This window comes from Mustela nivalis (genome assembly GCF_964662115.1).
Source record: "Mustela nivalis genome assembly, chromosome: 1".
Classification (NCBI taxonomy): Eukaryota; Metazoa; Chordata; class Mammalia; order Carnivora; family Mustelidae; genus Mustela; species Mustela nivalis.
Window position 1 is genome coordinate 92,844,049 of NC_139020.1, and position 27,163 is coordinate 92,871,211.

Below are 27,163 nucleotides of genomic sequence, written 5' to 3' on the forward strand. Positions count from 1 at the left end.
CATGAGCACTTGAAAGTTGTCTCTATTCTGCTGTTATTGGGTGGAATGATTGCTCAGTATTGATTACAGCTTATTGGTTGGTGATGTTGTTGAGTTCTCCTAGCTCTTTGGTCTAGCTTTTCTATCAATTATTGTTAGAGTCTACAATGGTAATTATGGAGTTATCTATTATTGCAAAATAAAGGTAGAAGTCCATGTTGCTCATTCAGCCTACACTGACGCTCAAAGTAGTGGGAGAGTTCTTCATTCATGCTGGGCAGAGGTAAAATTTCCTACTCCCTAGTGGTCTCCATTGACACCAGGGTGGGAATGACCTCCTTACTAATAGGCAAGGTAAAATTCCTATCTCTGCACTACGAATCTTCTGACAGTACTCTAGCAGGAAGGGAGGCATTGTTATTTCAGGTAGTGGGGAGAGTCCAGAGTCCCCACATGATTTCCACTAATGCTGATGAAGGGGAGTCTCAAAATAAGAGACTACTTAGCCTTTTTTGGACATCATTCTGGTAGAGATGTTGGGGTTTTTTGTTAGAGCCTCAAAATGGTGGCGGTCTAGACTCCCTACTCAGTCTTTCATGACAACATTTGGGTTGTGACCACAATTTTTTCTGTGGTGACAGGCTGGAAAAAAGCAGTTGCTATCCAAAAGGGTTTTTTGCCTTACCAAGTTTTCCTTTTTTCTTGTCCTTTAGATAGAGAGAGAAGGTTTTTGAATAACTTTGTTTTTGCTTGTTTGTACCTACTGGTGTTTCTGGGTTACTGACTTCTTCATTCCAAATCAAGAATATATGAGACAGTGGAATCTGTCCACTGCCATTTGTCAGATCCTGAGGTTTCTAGACAGTTAGCCCTCTATTCTCCACCTTCGATAATCTTCTTATGTGTGTTTCATATTAATGTCCAGGATTTTTAATTGTACTTAGCAGGGGGAATAGGAAAAAATATGTCTACCTCATCTTCCTGGTTGCAAAGGGCTTGTCCACTTTTAAAAAGCTTTAGGGAAAGAAAATTAATTAATTATAAAACAAACACAGAACAAAGAAATAAACAAAAGATGAAGTCAAGCCAATTTAAATGAAAAAATTTATGGCATTTAACTTAACTTTCCCTTGCAGCAACTTCAGGTCTTCCCACTCTTTTTGTTTTTTCTTATTTCATCAATACTGGAGTTGAGAAGTTGCTCTTTTTCATGCCTGTACTTTGGCTTATCATATTTGGGGTGAGATTTTGGGGGGAAAAAATGAGCTAAGGAGGTAGATAAATGTGGGCTCAAAACTATCTCTCTTCAAGCTTTAGACAATTGGTTATTAACTGCTTACTCTGCTTATCTTCATGTGTCTAATAGGTACAATCTGAATTTTATCATAATTAAGCAAGAATCTTGATTTGTTACCTTCCTATCCTCAAATATGACATTTTCTGCTAATGAGGCTTTGGGGCTCAGTATCCACTTTAAAAATAAATAAATATTTAAGAAATAAAAAGTCAGAAGACATTTCCCAGTTTAAAATGCTCCAGTTGCTTTCCATTTAAAGGAAAATAAATTAAAGCTCCTTACCTAAAAGGCCTGCATGATTTGATTCTTCGCTTATTTTTTAAACATCTCCTCCACCTTCAACTTGTTCATTTTGCAGCAACCACCATGTTTTCTGAGCCCATTGGGCTCGCTCCTTTCTGTCTGGAACACTCTTCTCAGGATGGATGCCTCCTTCTCTTAATTTAGTTCTCAATTCAGATATATCCCTCCCACACCCACCTGCTTCCTCCCCTAACCTACTTCCAGCCACCCACTTGCCCCGACAACCCTAACTAAAACAGCATCTTCCTTCCTTTCACTTATGAACATAATTACCCTATTATAATTTGTTCATTGCATTTGTTAATACCTAAACTCACCTTATTTATTAGTTTCCATGTTTATTTTTAGTCTCTCCCCTAATTCAATACAAAATCCTTGAGGGACAGACTCTGTCTATCATGACTACTGTTGTATTCCCAGGCCCCAGAATAATATTAACATCCACACAGTTAGGTGCTCCTAAAAGACGGACTTATTAATTTTAGGCTTTTCTGGGAGTATGATATTTGTTAATTCATAGACACCATTTGTCAGATTCCCTTCCTACCTCACATCTGGAGTAGACTATCTAAGTTGGAATCACAGTTTCATCATGTTCAGCTATATGGCCTTGGAAAAGTTACTTGAATGTTCTGTGTCGTGGTTGCCTCATCTGTAAAATGGGGCACATAACAGTACTTCTCTCATTGGATGGGTAAAGATTCAAGAAGTTACTACATGGGCCTGGAATGCTTCGAATAGTTCCAGGCCCATAATAAGCAGCTATTATTTTTAATGTTATTATTATTTATTACTGAACATATGCTACATTTCATTAAAGGGCACCTTCATTTTGAAGATTGTCAGTAAGGACATTGGGTTTCAAGGGATGATGACGATATTTCAAGAATTTCCTGTCTCTGATCAAAACATTGCAATTCTAGTGGTTATTATAAATTGTTATTTATTTAAATAACTATTTATTCTCTTTATAATCCATGATACTTAGAATTAGTTCCAGGAAGCAGTCCAAAAACATCATCTCTTGCCCACTCAGAGAGAAAGGGAGAAAACTTGGGTAACTATTAGTGTGGCCTTCCCACTAAGGGGTTACTGATGGACAACTTTAAACCTTGGAAGAGCCCACAGGGCCTTAGCATCCTCCCACTGCAGTGTTTTTCTGATGATGAAAGATCTTTATATTATCCTCTTTTTTTTTTTTTTTTTTTTTTTGGCCATCTTTTTTTTTTTTTTCAAATCTCTGGATTCCTAGAATTTCATATCTATTTTTTAAAATTTAATTTAATTTTTTTCAGTGTTCCAAAATTCATTGTTTAAGCTATCCTTAACCTTTAGAAAATAGCCATCAAGCCAAGAGGCAGCTTCACAAAAGAAATAGGAATTAGAACAGTAATCAATAACCAAATTCCTATCCCCTCTTTCTAAACTACTGAACACCTGCCATAGTTCAAAATTTTACACAATTTTCACTTCATCCCTGTAACACCATTTGAGTAAGACAGTATTTTCATTTACTGGTGAGAAGACTGAGCCTCAAAGCACTGAAGGATCTATCTCAAGCTTCCACTGCTAATCAGAGGCAAAGATGTTCAAAAAATGTGTATAGATTATCTTTTACATGCCAGAACTGGAGTGAACACTGAACTAATCAGATAAGATTCCTATCTTCCTAGGGTTTATATTCTTAGAGGTATTGGGATCCAAATTTTAGAACCTCTCTGTAGAGCACCTCGAGTTTTTCCAAATGACAACCTATGGTAGATAAGGTGGGAAATTGACAAATGTGTTAACAAATACATCAGAACAGTGAATAACCACTGTAGCAGTCACAGATATTTAATGAACACTTTTGAGGGAGTAGTGCTTATAGGTTCTAAAGACAGCTGGAAAGAAAATAAACACAATCCCACAGCTAACAGAACTTTCAAAAAGGTTGGCAAACAAGTGCTTAACATGGTGGGGCAGGTAACATAAATGGAAAGATCTACGCATTATGTCCTTTCAACACAGATACATATATTCTTCAATTTTTCAAAGGAATATGCCTTTGTTTAATTTTCTGAAAGCACAGTTCCCTTTGCCTAGCTTTTGTTTTCTTCTTTTTGTGAGACGTTTTATCTCATTTCCCACTTTATATGGGGAAAAACAGCAACACACATACAGTGATGAATGGCGTCTGTCACTTGGCCTCGACATCAAAGAGAACAGAGAGAGATGTAGGGTAGGGTCTGTGACAACCTGGAGAGACTACTTCTTGTACGGCGGGTAGCCATGACCCAATTCTAAATGATTTCACCATACAGGACCAGGGATTTGTATTGCCAGAGCAAATGTAAGTCATAAGTAAATGGTGGGTTGTTTGTTTTGAGTTCTTCTAGAACCGACAAACCCTAGAAGGAAAGAAAGAAAAAATCTGAGGGGTTTAAAGGTAAGAATTGACTGAGCACATTTTCTTTTCCTGGTATTATCTGAGGATGGTTCTAGGCCTATAGATTCTGGAAAACTGATCGTAACTTGTAATGTAGGTTGTCTAGTTATATGTTATTCACTGTGTGTTTTCCATCTGTCATCTCCAACCTGCTAGAAACGCTTTCAAGGGGAGCTAAGAGATGGGTCAGTGTCCACACTGAAGGGCTAAAGGGGACAACTGAGGGCTCAGTGACAGGATGGTGAATCTGGGTGAGCTTGAGTCAGTCCTGCAACTTATAGCCACTGCAAACCATGTGGACTCTCGCTTTCCTGCTAAGATTGGGGACATGGATTTACCTTTTTTTTTTTTTTTTTTAGAAGATTTTATTTATTTATTTATTTGATAGAAAAGCAGGCAAAGAGAGGGGAGGAAGCAGGCTCCTTGCCGAGCAGAGAGACCAATATGGGGCTCTATCCCAGGGCCCTGGGATCATGACCTGAGCCGAAGGCAGAGGCTTTAACCCACTGAGCCACCCAGGCACCCCATGTGGATTTACTTTTAAGGGAACCTATAGATTTATTTCAAGAAAAGTAGGAGGTTTACAAGTATAACAATTAAGATGAAGTGATGTGAAATACAACAGTCCTGCATCTCTCATCCACACGCACTTGGGTGTGCCCACATATGGTACATGAGAGATTCCTGAAGGTACAAGTCTTTGAGATTCAGTGTAGTTGCATTGAAGCTGATTGCTAGAACCATTTCATCTTTGTATGGTTGTGTCATTGATGGTTCTCATAACTAATAATCTCATTACTTTTCACATTTACAATGAATATAATTTTTTAAAAGATTTTATTTATTTGAGAGAGAGAGAGAACAAGCAGTGGGGAAGAGTAGAGAGAGAGAGAGAAGCAGACTCCCCAATGAGTGGGAAGCCTGACTCAGGGCTCTATTCAGGACCCGGAGTTCATGACCTGAGCCAAAGGCAGACGTTTAACTGACTGAGCCACCCAGACACCCCTATAATGAATATAAACTTACGGAGTTATCACAATACCCCTCTGAAGTAGGTATTATTATTGTTCTCATTTTATAAACAATGAGCCTGGTATTCAAAAGTAGTTTGGTAATTTGTTCAAGGTCACATTATTAGGTAGTATCAGGGTTCCATTTGAACCCAGATTTTTTGCTTCTGATCCTTCTGCTCTATCTCGCTATCTTTGTTATGGTCTGGAAGCCATTTATAAAGGTTGTCATCATATGATCTGAACCACAGTGAATGTTTGGTGCCTTACATTCATGTGCCTTATGTCTTAAGTTATTCAGCAACTAATAGCCAGATTCTTGATCATTAAGGAAAGGAGCAAACAGTTGTTTAAACTACAAAACTATTATCATGGAAAACATACTCCTTCTTTTGTTTCTATCCATAATCTAAATAGAGAGTCATCTACTGCATGGAGAATCTCCATATAATAAGAATCCTTATGGTATTTTTCTTTGTGAAACATAAAATAAGGACTTTATGGAATGTACTGAAGTCAAGCATTGAGATGATTTAATTTTGAGGGCACTAAAGAATTTTAGTAAACAATTTAGAGATAATTTAGTGACCACAAAACTGTTTCAGATTCAAACCTTAATTAAACTTTGTGTCCATAAGCCATGTAAAGTAATTGGGCCAGTAACATCAGATCCTTATATCTTGGAGCAGGTCTTTGGAATAAAAAAACCAATGAGCACGAAAGCCTGAGTTCTGATGTGATAGACTCAAGGGAAGGGGTTTGGTAAAGCGTTGGTGTTTCTCTGATGGACAGTAGCGTGAGTGGGGGCTGGGTAGCACAATGGGTGGAAGAGGATAGAGAGAGAACACTAAAAAGAGTGGAGTCCAGGTCTACAGCCAGGCCTGCTGAGTCTGGTATATTGTTCTGGTTTGCATGCTCTGGAATTCAAACTGACTTCTTGGACTTTCCCTGGAATGGCAGGGGTCTAAGAAGGTCAAGACATGGTCCCAGTGCAGTCATGGTCTCTATCTCCAGCCACACCCATGGCTGAGGGCGTCGGGGGGACTGCTAGGAGCTTAAGGATATTGTCCTGTACTGTGATTAAAAGGGAAGAACATGGGGCAAATTATTGGTGCCAGTTCTGTCTGTGGCAGCCAATACATTGGCCTGTTTCCTTTATTCCTTTTCTTTTCCTTCCTTGAATCTTACCTGTAATTAAGTCAATTCGATGGATTTGTATAGTGGGTCAGAAGGAAAGAGTGGACTCTACTGCTAGCTCGGTGGTTACCCAGAGAGACTCAGACAATCTAAGGTGACAAACCCAGATATACCAGAAGCCTGTGGGACCTCTTGACCCCATCCTAAAGGCAGACCCCTGGCTAGCAAGTGCAGGGCAGAGGAAATATCCCTGGGCACTGGGGCTGTGTCTGTTAAGACTTCTTGGACAGACGCAGTGACCTTAATAGCCTCACAATGACCCACATTGGGAGTTACAAGTACCAGATGTAAAGCTACCCAGTAGCTCGTACAAGTCCAGGCACCATTCCCCCAGGCACCTTTTTGCTCTTTCTTCTAACTGGAGCTCATGATATTTGGCAATGAGCACAGCTCTTATTAAACGAGCAAGAGGCCTACTGAGGGGGCAGTCCCCTGAATTCGTGCCATTCGGGTCACGAAGGTTTGACAATCTGTGGCAAATTCCTTTGACAGGTGCACATCTATGGCAATTTTCCAGTGAGCACTGTCCCAAATTAATTCAGTCCAAATTGAATGGTGCTGCTGCATGTAGAAAATTTTTGTTTGTGATTTTTCAGTCATCTCAGTTTAAATTAACATCATTAAAATTCTCTGTTCCTAACCAGCTTCCAATCAAGGATGTCTAAATGGCCACAACACTCTGCAGGACATCTTTCCGTTATGAGCTTGTGTCTCTCTAATGTTCGTGGGTTAATCATTTTCAGACAGTGTTTGTAGTATTTTCTATCATTGCCTTCAATGCCATTTGCTGCTAATTTGCGGGGTGCTAAAGGAGGCTTATGAGGTTGACATAAAAAAGTGGGAGCAAAGATCATGAGGTCATCATTGAGGTTTAACAAACAATGTTACTCTGTGTTGTTGACCAATAGGTCACCAATAAAAGGAGCAGTGTAAGGGAGAAATGGTTCTCGTGACAGCTGTTTACCCGACACAGAGGAGTTCCAGGAATGCACTGTCACAAGCAGATGGTGCAACTCGGCGGTGAGCAAGTTGTTGACCCAGGTCCGCCTTCGTCTCGCAGATCTCTAAGAGACACAGCCAGGCTCCGATTATTGGCCCCATTATTGGCCCCATTCCCACCAAAATAATCTCTAGTGCTTCCAGACACCAAATGTGGGCTTCTGGCATCTCCTTAGAGACGTTTGAGAGACTAGCAGCAAGACCGGCAAACATAAACGCAAATCGAATTTCTCTCCCTTGCAACTTGAAATCACCTCCTTTCTTTGAGCGAGGCAACTAGATTTGGTGATGCACTTTTTGAGGGTTGGTGGGAAGAGGAAGCAGGTTTCATTTGTCTTCAGTGACTCGAACCAGCATATCAAAATTGAAGGTTCGTGCTTCAGTGCCTCTGTGCAGTAGATGACTCCAGTTTCCTCAGTCCTGGGAGCAATCCTATGGGCCGCCAGGGATGTGCAAGGCAGCCTCAGAATGGAGCCCTCCTTTGCGGTGGGTACAGTCTCCTCTTACAGGGGGGAGTCTGTGCTGAGACCATGTCTCTGTCTTTCCTCTCACCCTCCCTCCCCCTTTTTTCTTCTCTTTTCCCAAACTATCTTCAGGTGGCCTCTGCTAATCTGAAGGAAGAAATTGCTCTGCTTTGCTACAGCGAGAGCACAGGCACCCTTCTCTCTTACCCTGACCCAACTGTCAGATTCTAGCCAAACCTTACAGGGGGGCTCCGTGGCCAGACAACAGAGCCATTGCCTTTATTTTGCCACCAGTGGGAAAAGGGTGAAGAGGGTCAGAAAAACGGCTTGGTGGACAGGAGGGACTGCTGTCCTTGGAGTCTGGAGACAAACCTTCTTCTGTTGCTGCTGCAGTCCTTCAGGCCAGCTTGAGTCACTCAGTTCTGGTCTCTGCGGAGTGAGGCTCTAAGTCCCTTGCAGGTATGCAATTTTCTCCTTTCGAGTCATGTAAGATAACAGCAGAGAGGATGACTAGGTTCCTTGCTGATGGCTTCCCACTAAAGGGCAAAGAGATGGTTTGAGTGTTCCCACAGGTAAGAGTTTTGAGCGCCAAATGCTATTCTAGTTCAATTCTGATGATTTGGGCCCCTTCAAGAGGAGGCTTAACACTCAACGTCCCTGATCCTTTGTCCTCATCATTTAGCAGCCAACCTGACTCGCCCATGGCCCTTACTCACAGACTGCTCACCAGTGAGAATTCACTTAGCATTTTAATCCATTAACTCGCACAGCAGAGCCAGCTCTGCCGTGGAGATAACTGCTCCAGATGCCGCAGCCCTAAAAGATTGCGGTCTGAAAAGTTTATTGGGTAATGAAATTTTAAAAATCTCAAATACCAGATGTACAAGGTAATGTTTTTTTTCTCTGATTGTCATTGTTAACTTCCACAAAGACTGTAGCTGGAATGTTTATGGGAATGGAGGAGTACAGAATAGATCAGGGAAGAAATTACGGGATTACCACAGAAGCTATTGCTTGGTTGTTGAGGCTAAATGTGAGTCTAAAGACAGACTTTATTAAAAAGAAGCTCTCATTAAGGTGGAGTTATGTTCATTTTTTTCTTAACCATCAAAACTTAGGGAATGAAGCAGGCCAGTGCATGCGTATAATGCAGGAATATAAACCCAAGAGCACCAGATGGAAATGTGCAAAAAACAATAGAAAGTCAATAAAAAGTAATTTTTTTTAAAAGGAGGAAGAGGGAAAAATATGATTTTGGGTATCGAGTGGCATAGGCACCTTATTCTTTCCCTCTTTTTTCTTTTTCTTTCTTTTCTTTTTTTTTTTTTTAAGATTTTATATATCTATTTGAAAGACAGAACAGAGGGGTAGGGAGAGGGGAGAGAGGAGGCAGAGGAAGAGGGACAAGCAGACAATCTGCTGAGCACAGAGCCCAATCCTAGGACCCTGAGATCACTCCCAGTGTTCAAGTCAGACGCTTAAGCTTAGCCAGATCAAGCCACCCCAGGTGCCCCTATTCTTTCCCTCTTTAAATAAATAGATACACACCTTTAAAAAGCAACAATGGTATTCTTTTTATGTAGTGATTCCTCTAACCTTTCTTGTGAATTTTATGGTCATTATAAAAGCAACTATGCACAAAATTTACAAAGAGGTTTTCCATCCGTGACCTGATATGATCAACATGGCGCAGCTGTGAGGCAGGCAGGAATGGTCTCATCATCCCCTTGTTACAACTAAGAACACAGATGCTTGGAAAACAATGTATTGCATTGGCTTCAGAGTCTATTCTTCCAAGTAGTTTAGGAATAAAGTCCCACTTCTCAGCTTTCCCCTTTTCACATGTCCTTTTCGTTAAAGACCAAGTAGCAACTTTCTCCCTCAGTGATCACTGACACTGAATCAGTCTCCACTCTCATGTCTGAGGAACTAAATGCTCTTTGAAAAGGTGCTTCTCAGGTGTTCTTTATTTGAAAGAAGGGTCTTATTTGCACAGTCATTGTTATTACAGTGGTTTGGTAGACAGAGCACTAGACCAGTAACCAAAAGAGCAGGCTTCTTTGCCTACCTAAGATCTTATCATTTCTAACTCTTTGGATTTCAGCGTCCCCCTTTACAAAATGAGGAGATTAAATAGAATGAGTTCTAAACTAAAATTAAAATTAGGGAGAAAAAATTTTAAATATGATGAAAAATAATTATAATGAATTAAACAATGATTAGGACATAGAATAGACAAAACCAATAAAGCAAATCAAGAAACTGATAAATTAAGAGTAAAAAAAAAAGAGCAAAATGCAGACAAAGCATGTAGATAAAATGCTAATAAAACAGGAAAAAGTTGAAAACAACATGCAAAAGTGAGTGCAGACATTTAATCATAAAATGATTCAAAGAAGGAGAAGAACAAAGTAAGAAGAATTTAAAATCACAAAGATGTAGAAATCAAGACAGTGGCCAAATAAAAGGAAAAGGCTAAAAAGGAACAAAGTAAAGAGCTAAGTCGAAAGAAATTAGAATTTGGTTATCAAAGACAGAAGTATTGAACTAAATAAGTAGTAATAAAAAATTTTATCACAACTGCTATCTAAGAGACAATAAAAGGGATGGTAAGAATGAATGGAGACTTGAAGATTTGAGACAGGCAGAGGGCACGCAGGAAAGAAATGGGAGGTTCTGGGCTGTCGCAGTAGTGTGCCTCCGGGGGTGCCGGGCCAGCTGGGTGCTGACCGCCCAGGGAGGTCCGTGCTCAGAGAGCCGGTTCCAGGTGTTTGGGCACAGCAGCCTCTGGGCAACCCTCTCTTCTCAAAGCCCTACTTGGGGCAAAAGATGGGACTGGAGGCCTGCATAATCTCAGAAAAGGGTGGTTTTTGGACACACTTTCTATGTGGAAAGCATGCAGAGTTGTTCACAGGGGGAGCAGAAAAAGCTCAGAAATGTGATGTTTTTCAAAGTGTGGGATCGGAAGGTGGTTCGGGGACATCAAAATTAGAGTCCTGTTTACAGCAGAGTGCATGATCCAGAAGTCTGCCTTAGTAATAGGCATGCAGGTGATTCTAACTCTCCGGAGAATTTGGGCTAGTAGGGCCACGGCACAGCTTCATACTTCAAAGCTGGTGTTTAGTGAGGAAATCGGGGGGCTTAGTCCTGCAGACAGTAAGTCCAAGAATGCACGGAATTATATGCAAAAAATGATCCGTTCAAAGGGCTCCTGCCACCAACACACAGGAATCACCGGCATTCCTAACTGATGGTGTGATTCATTCCCCAAGCATTGCCCATGAGGGGCAGGCAGCTGGCTGAATCCGGATCTGGAAAGCCCTGGAGCCGGGGTCAGAGAATGGGCATAGTCCACTGATTGCTTTTCCTGTGGCACCAGCACCTTCTCTGTTTGGGCCGTACTACTTGTCCTTTACTGTGCCCACATGCTCTTCATTCCTCTGTTTCTTTGTACAAGCTGCTCCCTCCAACTATAACGTCTCCCTCCCTATTCCTGTCCCATAGTCTGGTAGGGCCACCTCCTCCTGAAAGTCCTCCGTAAGCCTTCTCTTCAGTCCCATAGCAGTCCCTGCCTTCCTTTATCAAATGCTAGGCTCTGCTGTTGTGGTATCAACTCTGTGCCCAGTTGTAGCCCTCCCCTACAGTCTCCATCTCCCCCGTAGCAAAAGGAGACTGCAGCTCCTTAGGGCAGGGATCCCTCCTCCCTCAGCTGTTTCTGTCTCAGTAGCCAGTGTGGGGCCTGCCACATAAGAGGCAACTCACAATCAATGGCTACTTTGCTTTTCTTCACACTGGTGGCGAGAGCTGTGTTTGCTTTCCTGGCTTGTCAAAAGACTGATCATAGATGCCGCAAATACTTAAAGAAATAAAATGGCTTATAAACAGGCAAAAATAAAAAAAATACTATGATGGTATTTTCTTAGTTCTCTCTTTTTTTTAATTTTTTATTTTTTATAAACATATATTTTTATCCCCAGGGGTACAGGTCTGTGAATCACCAGGTTTACACACTTCACAGCACTCACCAAAGCACATACCCCCCTTCTCCCAAACCCCCTCCCCCCAGCAACCCTCAGTTTGTTTTGTGAGATTAAGAGTCACTTATGGTTTGTCTCCCTCCCAATCCCATCTTGTTTCATTGATTCTTCTCCTACCCACTTAGGCCCCCATGTTGCATCACCACTTCCTCATATCAGGGAGATCATATGATAGTTGTCTTTCTCTGCTTGACTTATTTTGCTAAGCATGACACGCTCTAGTTCCATCCATGTTGTCGCAAATGGCAAGATTTCATTTCTTTTGATGGCTGCATAGTATTCCATTGTGTATATATACCACATCTTCTTGATCCATTCATCTGTTGATGGCCATCTAGGTTCTTTCCATAGTTTGGCTATTGTGGACATTGCTGCTATAAACATTCGGGTGCACATGGCCCACAGATCATCCAAGCAAAAGATCAGCAAGGAAATAAAGGCCTTAAATGACACACTGGACCAGATGGACATCACATATATATTCAGAACATTTCATCCCAAAGCAACAGAATACACATTCTTCTCTAGTGCACATGGAACATTCTCCAGAATAGATCACATCCTCGGTCCTAAATCAGGACTCAACCAGTATCAAAAGATTGGGATCATTCCCTGCATATTTTCAGACCACAATGCTCTAAAGCTAGAACTCAACCACAAAAGGAAGTTTGAAAAGAACCCAAATACATGGAGACTAAACAGCATCCTTCTAAAGAATGAATGGGTCAACCGGGAAATTAAAGAAGAATTGAAAAAAATCATGGAAACAAATGATAATGAAAATACAATGGTTCAAAATCTGTGGGACACAACAAAGGCAGTCCTGAGAGGAAAATATATAGCGGTACAAGCCTTTCTCAAGAAACAAGAAAGGTCTCAGGTACACAACCTAACCCTACACCTAAAAGAGCTGGAGAAAGAACAAGAAAGAAACCCTAAGCCCAGCAGGAGAAGAGAAATCATAAAGATCAGAGCAGAAATCAATGAAATAGAAACCAAAAAAACAATAGAACAAATCAACGAAACTAGGAGCTGGTTCTTTGAAAGAATTAATAAAATTGATAAACCCCTGGCCCGACTTATCAAAAAGAAAAGAGAAAGGACCCAAATAAATAAAATCATGAATGAAAGAGGAGAGATCACAACTAACACCAAAGAAATACAAACTATTATAAGAACATACTATGAGCAACTCTACGCCAACAAATTTGACAATCTGGAAGAAATGGATGCATTCCTAGAAACATATAAACTACCACAACTGAACCAGGAAGAAATAGAAAGCCTGAACAGACCCATAACCAGTAAGGAGATTGAAACAGTCATTAAAAATCTCCAAACAAACAAAAGCCCAGGGCCAGACGGCTTCCCGGGGGAATTCTACCAAACATTTAAAGAAGAACTAATTCCTATTCTCCTGAAACTGTTCCAAAAAATAGAAATGGAAGGAAAACTTCCAAACTCATTTTATGAGGCCAGCATCACCTTGATCCCAAAACCAGACAAGGATCCCACCAAAAAAGAGAGCTATAGACCAATATCCTTGATGAACACAGATGCGAAAATACTCAACAAAATACTAGCCAATAGGATTCAACAGTACATTAAAAAGATTATTCACCACAACCAAGTGAGATTTATTCCAGGGCTGCAAGGTTGGTTCAACATCCGCAAATCAGTCAATGTGATACAACACATCAATAAAAGAAAGAACAAGAACCATATGATACTCTCAATAGATGCTGAAAAAGCATTTGACAAAGTACAGCATCCCTTCCTGATCAAAACTCTTCAAAGTGTAGGGATAGAGGGCACATACCTCAATATCATCAAAGCCATCTATGAAAAACCCACCGCAAATATCATTCTCAATGGAGAAAAACTGAAAGCTTTTCCGCTAAGGTCAGGAACACGGCAGGGATGTCCATTATCACCACTGCTATTCAACATAGTACTAGAGGTCCTAGCCTCAGCAATCAGACAACAAAAGGAAATTAAAGGCATCCAAATCGGCAAAGAAGAAGTCAAATTATCACTCTTAGTTCTCTTATACCCAAAGGTGAGAAGGGCAGCCTTAAGATGAACAAAACCAATCACCATTAACATATCCACATAAAACATTGCCATAAAACAAAACAAAGGCGCAAATGGGGGTTCCTAGGGAAAATGTTTACAGTTACATTTTCTAAATTATGGATCAGGGACCTCAGCAGGGCTTAGGATGTGGAACTATATAACAAGGGGTCCAGTAACCCATGTGTATACCAAACATTGTTCGTACACTAAACAAAAGATTCATACATCTTAGTACTTTTTTCAGATGAATGTTACTTGCAAAATGCAGCTTCATTTGAAAGTGTTACTGAACTTCTTGCTGCTTTTCAGTTTCCTGTTACGGTTATGAAGGAGATCATCATTTTTGAGAAGATTGGGAACCACAGGCTGATAGGTGGCTCGGATGCAGTTAGCTGATAGCATTCGTGTTTTGCGGTGTCTTCCCCCTCACAGAATGTCCCTTCTGTGACGGCACAGCAGCCCGTGGGAGTGGCCCGATTTCTGCCTCAGTTTAACCACCACTGATTTACTTTGAGGAAGCCAAAGTAAGTCTGAATCACGGACACCAGGGGGAGCATCTGCTTTGCTCCTGGTGCTGGAATATGCTGGTCCCCCCCATGCATTTAAAAATATTTATCCCATCAATTTTTGAGATGGTTAGTACATTTCTATACTGAAAAAAGATCTGGACTTTTATAAGTACTCTGGAGCAGTCATTATCACCTTTTTTGGGGATTTTACTTAGCAGAAAAATTTGGAAAACAAAACGAAAGCCTCCCTAATTCAAGCCCAAATCTCGTGAGGACCTGCAGAAAGGCTGACAACTTTCAATTTTGCCGGACTAGAACCATGGGTAAAAACAAAAACTAACCACTGCCCCAAAACACCCCCAGAACTCCCAAGACCAACTCCATTCCCACTCCTCAAACCCAAACTTGAACATTTAATAAAATGAACAGCTATACATATTATCAGCATCAGCTCTCAAATACATCTTATCACTATACGATCAAAGCATGTTGTCTCCAGATAAGTGTCTTTGAATGAGCTTTAGGGAGAACTCACTATGTTATCCATTCTAATCATTTTGCCTTGGACTGGTGGATTATGAATGGCTGTTCCAGTGAGGAAGGAGGAGAGGGGGCGAAAAGCCTCAGGTTTATCTGAAGGCTATGCTGATTCTTTTTGCTCCAGGGATGCCTTCTGGTTCTAAATTCTTTCATCTTCCAACTGTCATCTACTTTACTAAGGGAGGTTAGTAATACAAGATAACCTGAGATCATGGAGCACTGGGTATAGGACTGAAAAATCTGGTCATACAATAATGTTGCTAATCCATATTTTCATGACATCCTCTGATAAATTAACTTTGAATTCTGGAAACCAGGATGACGATTCTGGGGAGGGGAGAGGTGACCCCCTGTCACACTGTGGTTGTCACAGAACTTGGACTTAGTTGCTTACAGAAATATGAGAACACATGGAGGCTGGTGATATTCAGTTTTAAAGAAAACCAAACTCCAAAATGCTTTTTCACATAAATTATAGAAGGCTCTTTTTACAGCAACACCTTGGGCATTCCCCAGGATCTGTTTCACGTGCTCCATCTGTAACTGAAACCCCGGTGCCTTATTTATTTTATAAAGAACTTCAGGAATCTGCAGCTAAGCACCATGGAATCCCCAGGTGGCTTTGGTCCTGGAAAAGGTTGATCAAAACCTTGACCCTGGCTATTTAGGATGAATTACACATTATCCTTCATCTTGACAGATTTGTGAAAAGACACAGATAATAATAAAAGAGCAAAAAAGTTATTTCATTGTTATAGTGCTTCATATTATGTCACTTCATCATCCTTTTCCTTTATTTTTAAATGTTTCTTTTATTAAGTGAGCAGGAAAATACATAATGGAACAGATCAAAACTACAAGTTGTGCCCTTTACAAGACTGAGTGAAACAATACATTCGTCAGAAGGCATGTTTCAGTTTCCTAAATGAGACCATACAACAGCACCCATTGGCGCTGGATATATACAGATGTTAGAGCTGCCTGGGGCGAGCCTGGCATTCGCTTGGACAAATGATAAGACCCAAACGTCGTTGGGTTTTCTTGAAGCTGCTTTGGGCAGGGGGATACATTTCCTGTTGTTTATTTCTTGTTTCAGGAAAAAGAAACGGTTGCCATTTTTAAACATTTAGACCAGGAAACAAAATGTAGAATCCTCTTCCCATTCCAATAACTCTGCAGTACCAGGAGCTTGAGACGGATCATTATCTGTATAAATATGAGTTTTGAAATGCTTCTTTTCTGCAGGTTCTATATGACAGTCTCTCCTCCAGCCCTGCAGCTTGGCCTGTGAAGATGCTTAATGGAGAAAGTACAGCCAGGATCACAGTCAGGTATTTTCCATCCACAGTAGCCTTCCAGGAAAGAAGATCATAGGGCTTTCTGTTCTCTACATGAAAGCAAACTCTAGTGCTCTTATGATATGAACTTTGGACACAGCTTATTGTTTTGATGTTGAAGTAAAATGAGCATATAGTTCTATAGCTTTTTTCAATGCCAGAACTCTGTTATTGTTTATTTTCCTTCTTTTATTAATTCATCCGATAAATACATCTACTGTTTGTCAGCTGTTCTACGAAGGATTGGAGCGAGGCCAATGACCAAGTAGACACTGATAAGCTCTATGAAAAGCAATAAAGCAGAAAATGAGGGAGCAATTACAGACTGTATATGTCTCTGACAGTAAAGGAATATTTGTGTGGGACCTAAAGGAAAGGAGGAGCAAGTCACGCGGAGGTGTGGGAGAAGAGATGCCCAGACAGAGGAAGCAGCCAGGGCTAAGACCCTGAGACAAGAGCACTCTTCAGGAGTGTTCTGGATAAAGCAAGGGCAGTGTGTTGGAGCAAATGAACTAGAGAGACAGTAGATGGGGTCAGAGAAGTGGTAGTAGTGGTTGGAGTTGGGGCAAAGGATTGGTCCGATTTATGACGGCTTTAGAGAGAGTGTAAGGAGTGGGAGTTGGGAAGACATTACTGACCTGAGCAGAAAAGTGCCATAACCTGTGTATGTTTTTAAAAGTGTTGGGGCACCTGGGTGGGCTCAGTGGGTTAAGCCTCTGCCTTTGGCTCAGGTCATGATCTCAGGGTCCTGGGATCGAGCCCTGCATCAGGCTCTCTGCTCAGCGAGGAGCCTGCTTCCCCCCTCTCTCTGCCTGCCTCCCTGCCTACTCATGATCTCTGTCTGTCAAATAAATACAATCTTAAAAAAAAAAAAAAAGTGTCATCCCAGGCAAGATGTAGCTGTAGCATGGACTCATATCATGGGCTGTAGATATATTCTGAAGCAAGGAAAAACAAATCCCCCTCCCCCCATGGATTATATGTGGTATTTAAAAGAAAATTTAAAGGTAACTATAAGATTTTCTGGTCTGGAAGAATGGAGTTGTTTACTGACATAGGACATATGTGATGGGAGTAGAATGGTGGGTGGGGAGCAAATTAGTTTAGTTTTGGACATGTTGAGTTGGAGATCACAACTACACACCCAAGTGAAGATATCAAGTAGGAAGTCAGACTTAGAACTCTGGCATTCAGGAAAGAGGTTAGAGCTGGAGTCAAAAATGTGGGTGTTTCAATAGAGTCCCAACACTTGAAAAGATCATTTAGAGAGGGAATGTTCAGGGCTGGGCACTCCAGGAACTTGGCAATGGAGACCAAGAAAGATTGGCTAGAGACATGAGAGAACAGGAGGGATATTCCAGAGCTGAGGAAGTATTTTGGGAAGTTTTTATTCACTGTGTTCAAGACTGCAGCGAAGTCAAAAGCATAAAGCCAGAAACCCAACCATTGCATTTAACAGCATGGAGATCACATTTTTCTCAGCAATATCTATTATGGTGGGGATGAAAGCCTGATTTAAGTTGGTACAAGAGACCAAGGGGGGGGGTTGCTGAAGACAGTAAGTATACATATTTCCCTCTGAGGGGTTTTGCTGTGAAGGGGAGCAGATAAATACGATGGTAGAGTAAGGTGGTCAAGGTGAGTGTTTGTAAAATAAGATAGCAGCATGAATGTCATGAAATCCTCCAGTGGGATGAGGGAAAGTGGTGAATCAGGAGAGGGAAGGAATTGTTGGGCCAGTGGCCTTTGTTAGGGGAGGTTGCAGGGGAGGTACCCAGAGCAAATAGGAGGAGCCACCCACTTTGAATTAAGTGTAGTAATTGGTAATATGTTTCACTGGACAAGACCAGGAAACTGAGAAACCCGGGTATTTACAGGCTTGTCCAAGTGGATAATGAATCCACCAAGCATTAAGGAGGGGTGGTGTCGGAGCCGGTGACGGTGAGTCAAAACCTGAAAATACTTAAGCACTGCGAGGGAGGGCTGGAAGGGAAGTAGGGACTTTGTAGGTTGATGGCAAGAGTTTTAAAGCGTTGGGTGTTTAGGAGGGACGGAGAATAGTCTGGAAGTGGCAATGAGGAACAAGCAGGCATCCTGCAACTATTAATGCTTTATTACTCACATTTTGACAGAGATAACATAATATATCCCAAGGCGTGGCAGTGACTTTATGGGAAAACCCTGGCTTAGAACCCACCAAATCATTTCTAACTATTGCTCAGAACAACTATGCACAAAAACTGAAGGCTTTTTGTATGCAGGAAAGAAATACTGGAAAGTACCCAAAAGGTTCAGACTAGAAAATATGCCAAGAATATTTTCTTTTATACCTTAACACAGGTAAGACTTACCCAGTTTGAGCATATTTTTGACAATGTGAAACACTTTAGAAAACTGAAGATTTCAACAATGTAGACACTTGTAGGCATAGCAGAATGACAGCCTCCCTTCCCAATCTTGTAAACTTGGCATCTCTATGGTTCTGCTGACATCGTAAATAAGAACGCTAAAATGCACAAAAATAGTTTCACAACATCCAATTTTAAAGTTCATCCGAGCTGTCATCTTTTTTCCCCCTTGCTGTGATTTCTTGCTGTCACCTAACAGTTGAAATTCTGATTCAGGGTAATAACTGAGGTTTTTATACAAAGCATGATACAATATTACTATTCCTCCACACTAACCCCAGGGTAAGAGATTAAGAGGAAGGTGCAACTGGGGCATGGACATTTGCTATGTACACAGAATGACCCACTGCTGGAAACAAAAACTCACCTCTCCACCAGCCTTTGCTCGGGCTCAGTAATGCGATGCCTCCCACTGATGGTAAAAATAAACCATCAAAACCAAACCCTCATGTGAGGAGTTGAGTTAGTTTGAAGATACCTATGCAAAGTCAAAACTCTGTAATCTTTAGAACATTTCTAACTGTGTTGCTTAGTCTTCCTCCAAATGTTTGGCCTCGTGGACACAGAGTCCAAGATTTTGATCTGAATTTAAAATATCTCAAAAAACGTATCCAGGGACTTCTGTTTAAAAACACACTTCTGTGGGGATTTTAGTTTTGCCGCATTCTGGCACTTCCTGGAATGGCAGGCCTACAATTAAGTTTGCAACAGAGAGTTAGGGTCCCCTACAGTTTAACACTATGCCATTTTTTTGAATCTTCTCGTTGCCCGTGGAAAAATTCCCAGAACAATGATACAGTATGGAACTCAAACAACACTTGAAAAATGCTTGGTAGAAATGTACAAATGGTCAGTTTTGAACCTGAAAGTTCTCAATGGATTTTCTTCTTTGCTGGGGCTTCTGAGAAGAGTTCAGTTTATACCATTTTGAGGCCCATGAAAGGACAGCACACCTTAGGGTTCCTGATACTACTATACTCATCAAAGCCAAAATGTAGTGGCATTTGAGAAATATTAGCAGGTAAATGAAATCACATTTAGATTTTTGGATTTTTACATTGTGACTATGTAGTCTCAAGGGAGACCAGTTATAGATTTGTTTGTTATGCTTCATTTGATTTGGTCAGATTCAGACTTTTGAGGAATGAACTAAAAGATAACTGATCATTCACAGAAACTGTTGAGAGGGCCAGAACTTAGTATCAGAAAGGATTTGGGAACATCAGGGGCTTGGGAAGATGATTCAGAATTGTTACCAGTGTGTTGTGGTTATTTTTCTGTTTTCCTCCAGTGGGTTAAAAAATTTTTTTTTTTCTTTCTTAAAAATAAGGTAGCACATTTCATATCTTAAAGCGATCAGCACAAATGCAGTGATGCCTGTTCAAGCAGACTTCCAAGGACAGCACACACTATCGACACAAAGAGCTCTTCCACATTTCCAGAATACAGTGACAAGAACTGGTACACATAATAATAAAGAACCCCCCTCCCCCCCTTTTTTTTTAACTTCATGGAATGGGAGGTCAGACTTCAGGCACTTCTTTGTCTGGCAGTGGACAAAACCAAAAGGGTTCCAACCTGAATTTCACATCTCTGTCTAACTACCGCACAAGAGGGACCAGAGACACCAATGACCAATGAGTCACAAGAGCAGACAGAAAACTGTTAGTAAGTCTTGACAACCAGGAATGAAGATGCTTTTTAAAAATATGTACTTGATGCCAAGTATGTAAGAAATGTATCTTAGAAAGCAATGCCATTGTATTAGAAAAATGGAGTCCCTGTCCAGGTGACCTTGTGGGATTTCATCTGGACCTTGATCTATACTGTTGAAATAGCTGTAGGTCTTCTTGAAGCATCATTTAAGTCTTCAAGAAAAATAGCATCATCTTATATAACCAGAGCCATTGATTCTATGTGGAACTCAGTGCAAGTTGTCTGCATTCATACCCTGTGCACTGGCAACAGCCGGGGTGTAACCCGCACGGGGAGAACGCTCACTGTTTGAACGGAGATCTTAGAGGTCTTCTGTTTCTGCAGTATGGACGTGGGAATCCACACTATTTTCCCCCTCACTGGCACCCCAAAATGATGGTCACCTGTCAGAACCTGAACCAAGACTATGGTTTGGGCAGGCTCCACGGATTTTATAGTATGATGATCAATTTAGAGCAGTAAGTCCTGAAAAGATCTCGCGAAAATTACTTTGGGGCAAGGGCTCAGTTTCACTTTGTAGAACAACAAAAATAAAATGAGCCAATTCCATAAACAAAATCCCCTCTGGGAAGAACTAAAACTAAACACTGAAAACTAATTAGTTTCAAAAATTAAAGAAATTTTTACTAGGGTGCTATTAAGATGGACGAAAAGCACAACCCTCCCCCCACCATTAAAAAAAAAAAAAAAAAAGGAAGGAAGAAAGAAGATTAGCAAACCAGAAAACTGGGAATTGCTATGAACCATAATAGTCTGAAATACTCAGCACAACCGGGGTCTCAGTGTGTCAGGCCTGGGGCCTGTCCTGATGGAAGAGAATGTATTTTTGAAGATAAAAGCTACAGGGAAGTTTTTAGATATCTGTTAAGGAACACAGCTTTGTTAGGGGCCCATTTAAATTTAGTTTTGCCTTGTACTCCATGTAAACTATTTGTACAAAAATATAGAAAGGCATGGCTTGATGTTTAACGTCTGTGTTTTATTGTTGGCACCAGAAAAAGCTCATGTTCTATGTTATGTCACTGTACATACTGTAAACAAGACTGCATTAATATTGTTTTTATGAGTTTTGTTTCAATGACTCTAGATTTTAAAAAATACATTCACAAACTACCTTATGTTTAAACACAATGATTCCCTTTTATTTCTTAACTGTACCCAAAATCCCACAATAAAAAAATCATTTAAAGCTGTGTGTTTCGAACTCATCACTTAGAAATCAAAACAAAACATAACATAAAAACAAAGATCAGTTTGCAACATAATTTAAAGAAGCTTCTGGTTTAAGATACCACAGCAGCGATATAAAGAGCTGGTGGCAATCACATTTGGGAATGAGACCCAAATCAATATATTTTGTCCACATCCACATCCAATTACAGTAGTTGCTAAATTCAATCCAAAAAGTTATTGCTGAATTTGTTGCATGGAATTTGTGAAGATAGTATTGTTCATCAGCAGAGCCATAGCAGTAAAAATGAGAACGGGAGGATTTCATTGCTTTTGAGAGCTAAAGGGACCTTGATGAGGACATCTCAGTGATCGCCTGAAGGTAATCCCCAATTCCATTACTGTGTGTTACCTGTTTCAAATGGAAATGATGCTATGAGAACTACCACTACAGGAGGGCCATAATCACCTACTTCAGAAACTGCAACAATTCCCCTGCCCTTCCCCCTTTTACCCAAACCACCAGATTGAAATGGCTCCATTTTCCTAACGTCTATTTCGTTCTCATTAATAGTACATCAGCTGCTAATGTATTTAGGCAAAAATCAGTAGGATCACAGACTTCAAGAAATAAAAAAATCTGTTTACAGGAATTGCTTTCTCCAGAAGCAAGTCGCATTAGTTTTTGTTGAAGTTGGATTTTTAAAAAATTTTTGAAGAAGAACAATTTGGTCAACTACTGTTTTGTTTAAAAAGTAGGAAATACACCTGAGATTGCCAGTTGAGCTCTCTATATGTCTCCTGGAGATAACACTGCTGTGATGAACAGTGAAACAAAACAAACGAAACGAGGTAGGTTAAAACAGGAAGCGCAACACATATATCGTTTTGCAACACCTCGATACCACAGGCAGCCATGCTTGTAGCTTTGGAAAAAAAAAAAAACCCAGACAGTCACGTCAAAGTTCAAAATCATCCGAGTTAAGAGTTTATAAGGACACAAGTCAACCTGAACTAAATACATACATATCTCTGCACAAATGTTGTTTACCGTATGTTGGGTAATTTGGAGGAAGGGAAAATGATTAGGGTCTCAGAATTCTGGCCAAAGCCTTGCTTTTAAGTTCTATAAACTCTGAACCAATGATGCCTGCTGTGTCTCAGGCAGGCTTAGTAGTCTAGTCCCTTCTCTCACCAACCCAGAGAGAACACAGGCAGCTCAGAAACATTTATTATTATTATTTTTTCAGTCACAGTTTTCATCTTGAGAAAGTGGCACCCTCAGGAGAAAGCTGGGAATGACCAGAGTCTGGATGTCATTCACTCCCCAATTCCCAGAAAGAACTCAACAGTCTTACTCCTAATGAAGCCCAAAGCCAGTGACCTCTTTGCTAGAGGCTTTGTGCATTAAAAAAAGAATGTGTGTGTATATATATATATATTTATTTATGTATATATATATACGGATATAATATATAATTTTTTTTTTTTTTAGTTTGTTTCCCAGAAGCTCTTTTTGTCCAACCCCGTCAGTCATCCCATCTTTTGCCCTGATCTGTTGCATAATAGCTGAGGGAAAGTTGTGTTACAGAGTCCCTCAATCGCTAGAGCCAACTCAACTCAATGGCACTACTATCCCATTCAACACATTCCATTCTGCACAGGGCCATATAAAAATAGGGCCTGTCAGACTCACAAAAATGGTAGTTGATTTTATTAGTCTAAGGCTAGTAGTTTAGCCATTTAAAATCTATTTCCCCAAAGAGGGGAAAACTAGTATTTTTCTTCTCTTTTAAAAATTCATTAGCCAGTTGCTATCAAAAAGCAACCTTTGGGTTGGTGAAGGCAAAAGAGTTCTAAAATTACCCCACTATGCAATTATGGCCTTCAGTGTAAGGAGATAAGGTACATTTATTGTGCTGTCTCTCACCATTTGAAATTGGAAATTTTACAACATATCGTATAGTCATAGCTAGCAGGCAGACAGAATTAAAAACAGACTCATCTTCTCAGTATGCACTCTCTCCCCATTCTTACAAAGTAAGGGGATAAAGAAAAAAGGTAGAAAAACAAAACAAAAACAAAACTCAAAACCCACCATAACACAGCTTAATCATAAGAGCACACAATATTTGTTTCTATCCCTAACTCCGAAGGGCACATGGTCCATCTTTGTCCACAAACAACGCAGCATTCTTGGGGATCTCCTGGAAATTCCTGCCACCTTTTTCTCTCCTTCTCAACCAGGCTGCAACACTGAAAGATGGACTGTGGACTGTACTAGGACGGGTTGGGGGAGAGGAAGAGGGGAAAGCGGTATGTTCAACCAAGCCTTCTGATTCTGCCTCTAGACTGGCATAAGTCCACATGAGTTATGTTCTTTTTAATTAGAAACAACGCCATGAAGATAAGTGCCAAGTGCTCTTCTGTTACCAGTTCATCATGGAATTTCTGTTGAGGGTCATGAAAAACACTTGGCTACTTCCTCCAGATCGCACGGATGCAAAAAATACCTGTTTGAAATTAAAAAGAAGTTAGTTCAACTGCATGGTTTCTTTTCCTCTTTTCTTCAACCGTCCATCCATTTCCTCTCACATGTCCTATCCTTGCCATGTGTCCGCTCTTAAGACTCAATGGCTGGTGTTTATAAAAGTGCCTTTGAATACAGTGCATCCTCTGTAAACACTCCTGACTTGATTGCTTTGATTGTGACTGTTATGTATTATGGTACGGACCTTCAGGAACATGGGAGGGGCTATATCTTGATTGGCAACATCCCTGAGGATGCTCATATTTTAAAAGGGAGTTTCATGCTAGGTAATGTGTTAGATTTGGGGCCTAGGACACAACAGGTCCTTTGTTAATCTCTGGAAAACCATAGAGGCCTCCCTTCTTTCCCCCATAATGACGATAGGGCAGACTTTAGGCCTTTAGAGAATCCTTTCAAATTCCCAAGGTCAGGGGAGGGGCAGAATTTTGGATTTATCGACTACTATACAACTTCAGTTATCAATTTTTTTAATTAAAAAAAATGGTGTGATCAGATAGGGTAAGTTGTTTCATGCTTATTCACTTTGGTATATCAAGAGTTAACTCTTGGCTTGTCTGCTGCTGCAGGCATATCCTAAGCCAAAGGAGAGATGGCATTAATGAACAGAACCACAGTCCATTAGGTCTGGGTCTGTTAAATCATTTTATCAAACAACTAAGCAAAATTTGGGTTACTGCTTGCTTGAATGTCAGTGAACCACTGCCCTGGGAAAATAATATTCTGGGCTGTGGCTTAGCCCTTAGTTAGCCAACACCAAACTTTGGTCCAAGGCATTTACGTTTGTCACTAGTGTAAAGTCTCTGCTACTTCATTTCCACAACTCCTTCAGAAGAATGCTGTCTCTCCCAACAACAACTTCTTAGGAAGTTCTGGGGGGAAATGCTTGTCATTCAGCTCATGCTACATATGTAAGTATAACTACTGTTGGGGTCAGTGAATTAAAATGGGGAAGCACAGAAGACCCATGGAAACACACTGGGTGGGGGGAGGGGAAGAAAGGGCTGCTGTTCTCTCGGCTGTGTGCACCCTGGGCTCTGAACCTTGGGCCCCAGATACTGGTGTGGTCCCTGCCTGCTCCAGTGGGTGTGGGCATGGCTTAGAACTGGCTTCCTGGAGTGGGTCGTCAAGGAACTGAAGTGTGAGGATTTATACCGAGATCACTCCTAGTCTTATGATCGATCCCCAGAGATTGCGCTGGGCCTAGAATTTTACTAGGGGTCAGGCCTATTTCCTGGCATACTCTGGGAAGGCCCTGGAACCATCCTTAGCACCCACAGCTATTGTCTACACAGACTGCACCAGGTCAGAGTAGCTGGCCAGGGTCAAATATAGTCTGGACTCCCCCCCCAGGGTTGGACTAAGGCTGGTCTGGCCTCTGGGGAACCAGGATGGACCAAGAGATGTACGTCTGTTCAACCCATCACATTCTTTATTCTAGGTGTTTCAGGCCTGCTATTTGGGGACAGCATTTCTAAGTTGGCCATAGTCCCAAAGGATGAATTCACAAATGAGCACAGCTTAGCGACTAAAAACTCTGGGTTAGTCTACAGGGAGGGCAAGGGAGAAGCCGCACTGCTGCAGAGTACCCTTCTGAGGTGACTGATCATGCCAGACGGACGCCACCAATTTCACTGCAAAACAGTCCCCCTATGACACTTCAGAAGAAACATGGCTGGAATGACACAGGACATGGCACTAGTTGAGTTTGCGACTGAGCATTTCTTAAGGAATGGGTGACATTTTTTTAAAAGTTTGTATTTCTTCATGTCAAATGTTTTACATTTAAAGGTGAATATAATGTGATGGGTTGGGTTCCCCATAGTGACTTTGTGAAAAGTCTCGAAGTGGAGTGTGAAGCTGACCCACTGTGAGTGATTTACGATGGGCCAACTCTCCCACATGTGTAAGAGAATTTGGGGTGTCTGCTGAGTCAGCATAAGGCCTGCAGGCCACAAAAGTTGCTAAGAGTTTACAAGAAATTCTTAGAAGTTTTAATGTCTTTTTAAATATGCAAATAATATATTTTGAGGGTTCACGTGAATCAAACCAAATAATGCCATTTCAAGAGAATATTGATTGTTTAACACAGATGTGATTCAAATCAGTATAGAGGAAAATGAAGGTTTCACAGGTACCTGGTGGTCTCTTAAAATGCAAACACTAATGCAAATGTTGAAACGGATTTACCTTATCATTTCTTTCACATAGAAACTTTAACCTTTGAGCTCGCTTATGCATAAATACTCCATCCAAATGTCCTGTTTCCACTGACCGGATCTCAATAGCTTTCTCGCCCCAGCCCATTATCTGATTGGAATGAATGTAGGCTGTCAAAAGGAATTTCCAAAACTGCATTAAAAACATTAGATGGGCAATAACTCACAGCATCTGTTCACATCTTAACCACAAAAATGACAAACAACTTGAGATAAACAGACAAAGCAAGTCTTACAAGTGTTATTCACAGACTTTTGTTTTTTTGTTTTGTTTTTGTTTTTGTTTTTTTGGTTTTTTTTTTTTTTTTGGTGGAATCAAATGGTTGTTTCACATTTCTTGACTTTCGTTTCATTTGGGGGGTGTAACTGCTGAAGGAGATAAGGAATGGTTAACCTACCCACGGACGTGGGCATTTCTCCCCATTGGAGCACCACATCCTTAGTTATCCGGCCATAGGTGTTTACATACACCCCCTCATCCTCATAGCAAACAAGCATTTCCATTCCATCTGTTTTAGGCAAGATGACAATGGCATGAGGAGTGATATTGCCCTGAATCTAGGAGACAAAGAAAGGCCAGGCATTATTCCTTTTAAAAAATACAACAGCGTCTTGGCTATGCATCTCTAAGATGGCAAAAAAGGGGATCCCCTCCCCCCGCCCCCGGCCACCATTTTCATTCCAGAGACTGACATTTTGCTTTGCTTTGCTGACTTTAACCACTGACCTGTCACATACCCCGGTATACAAATACAGAATTAGGCACTAAGTCGAGAATCAATGACTTATTCCTACAAAAAAACAACTGCAAGTAGGGAACACCTACTACGTGCTAAGCCCTGGGCTCTTTACATACAATATCTCTGGTCCTTAGAAGGGTTCCCTGTGGTGAACGCCCTCTACAGACGAGGCGAGGCTTGTGCACG

General features: G+C 40.9%; 1 protein-coding gene and 1 long non-coding RNA gene across 8 annotated transcripts in view; one reads left to right on the plus strand and one right to left on the minus strand.

Annotated features, from left to right (window-relative positions):
* LOC309843574 overlaps positions 1–21,269 on the plus strand; it is a 50,878-nt gene extending 29,609 nt beyond the window's left edge. Inside the window, exon 2 of the long non-coding RNA XR_014300222.1 lies at positions 16,085–21,269. This is a non-coding gene — a long non-coding RNA (uncharacterized lncRNA). The remainder of the gene's footprint in view (positions 1–16,084) is intronic.
* Positions 21,270–23,363: 2,094 nt separating this feature from the next.
* TNIK (TRAF2 and NCK interacting kinase) overlaps positions 23,364–27,163 on the minus strand; it is a 378,322-nt gene continuing 374,522 nt past the window's right edge. For all 7 annotated transcript variants that reach the window (XM_082688671.1, XM_082688665.1, XM_082688670.1 and 4 more), the window contains 3 exons: positions 26,636–26,795; positions 26,209–26,348; positions 23,364–23,983 (listed from right to left, as the gene is read on the minus strand). In XM_082688671.1, the coding sequence (XP_082544797.1) occupies positions 23,900–23,983; positions 26,209–26,348; positions 26,636–26,795 (384 nt within the window). In that variant the 3' untranslated portion in view covers positions 23,364–23,899. The remainder of the gene's footprint in view (positions 23,984–26,208; positions 26,349–26,635; positions 26,796–27,163) is intronic.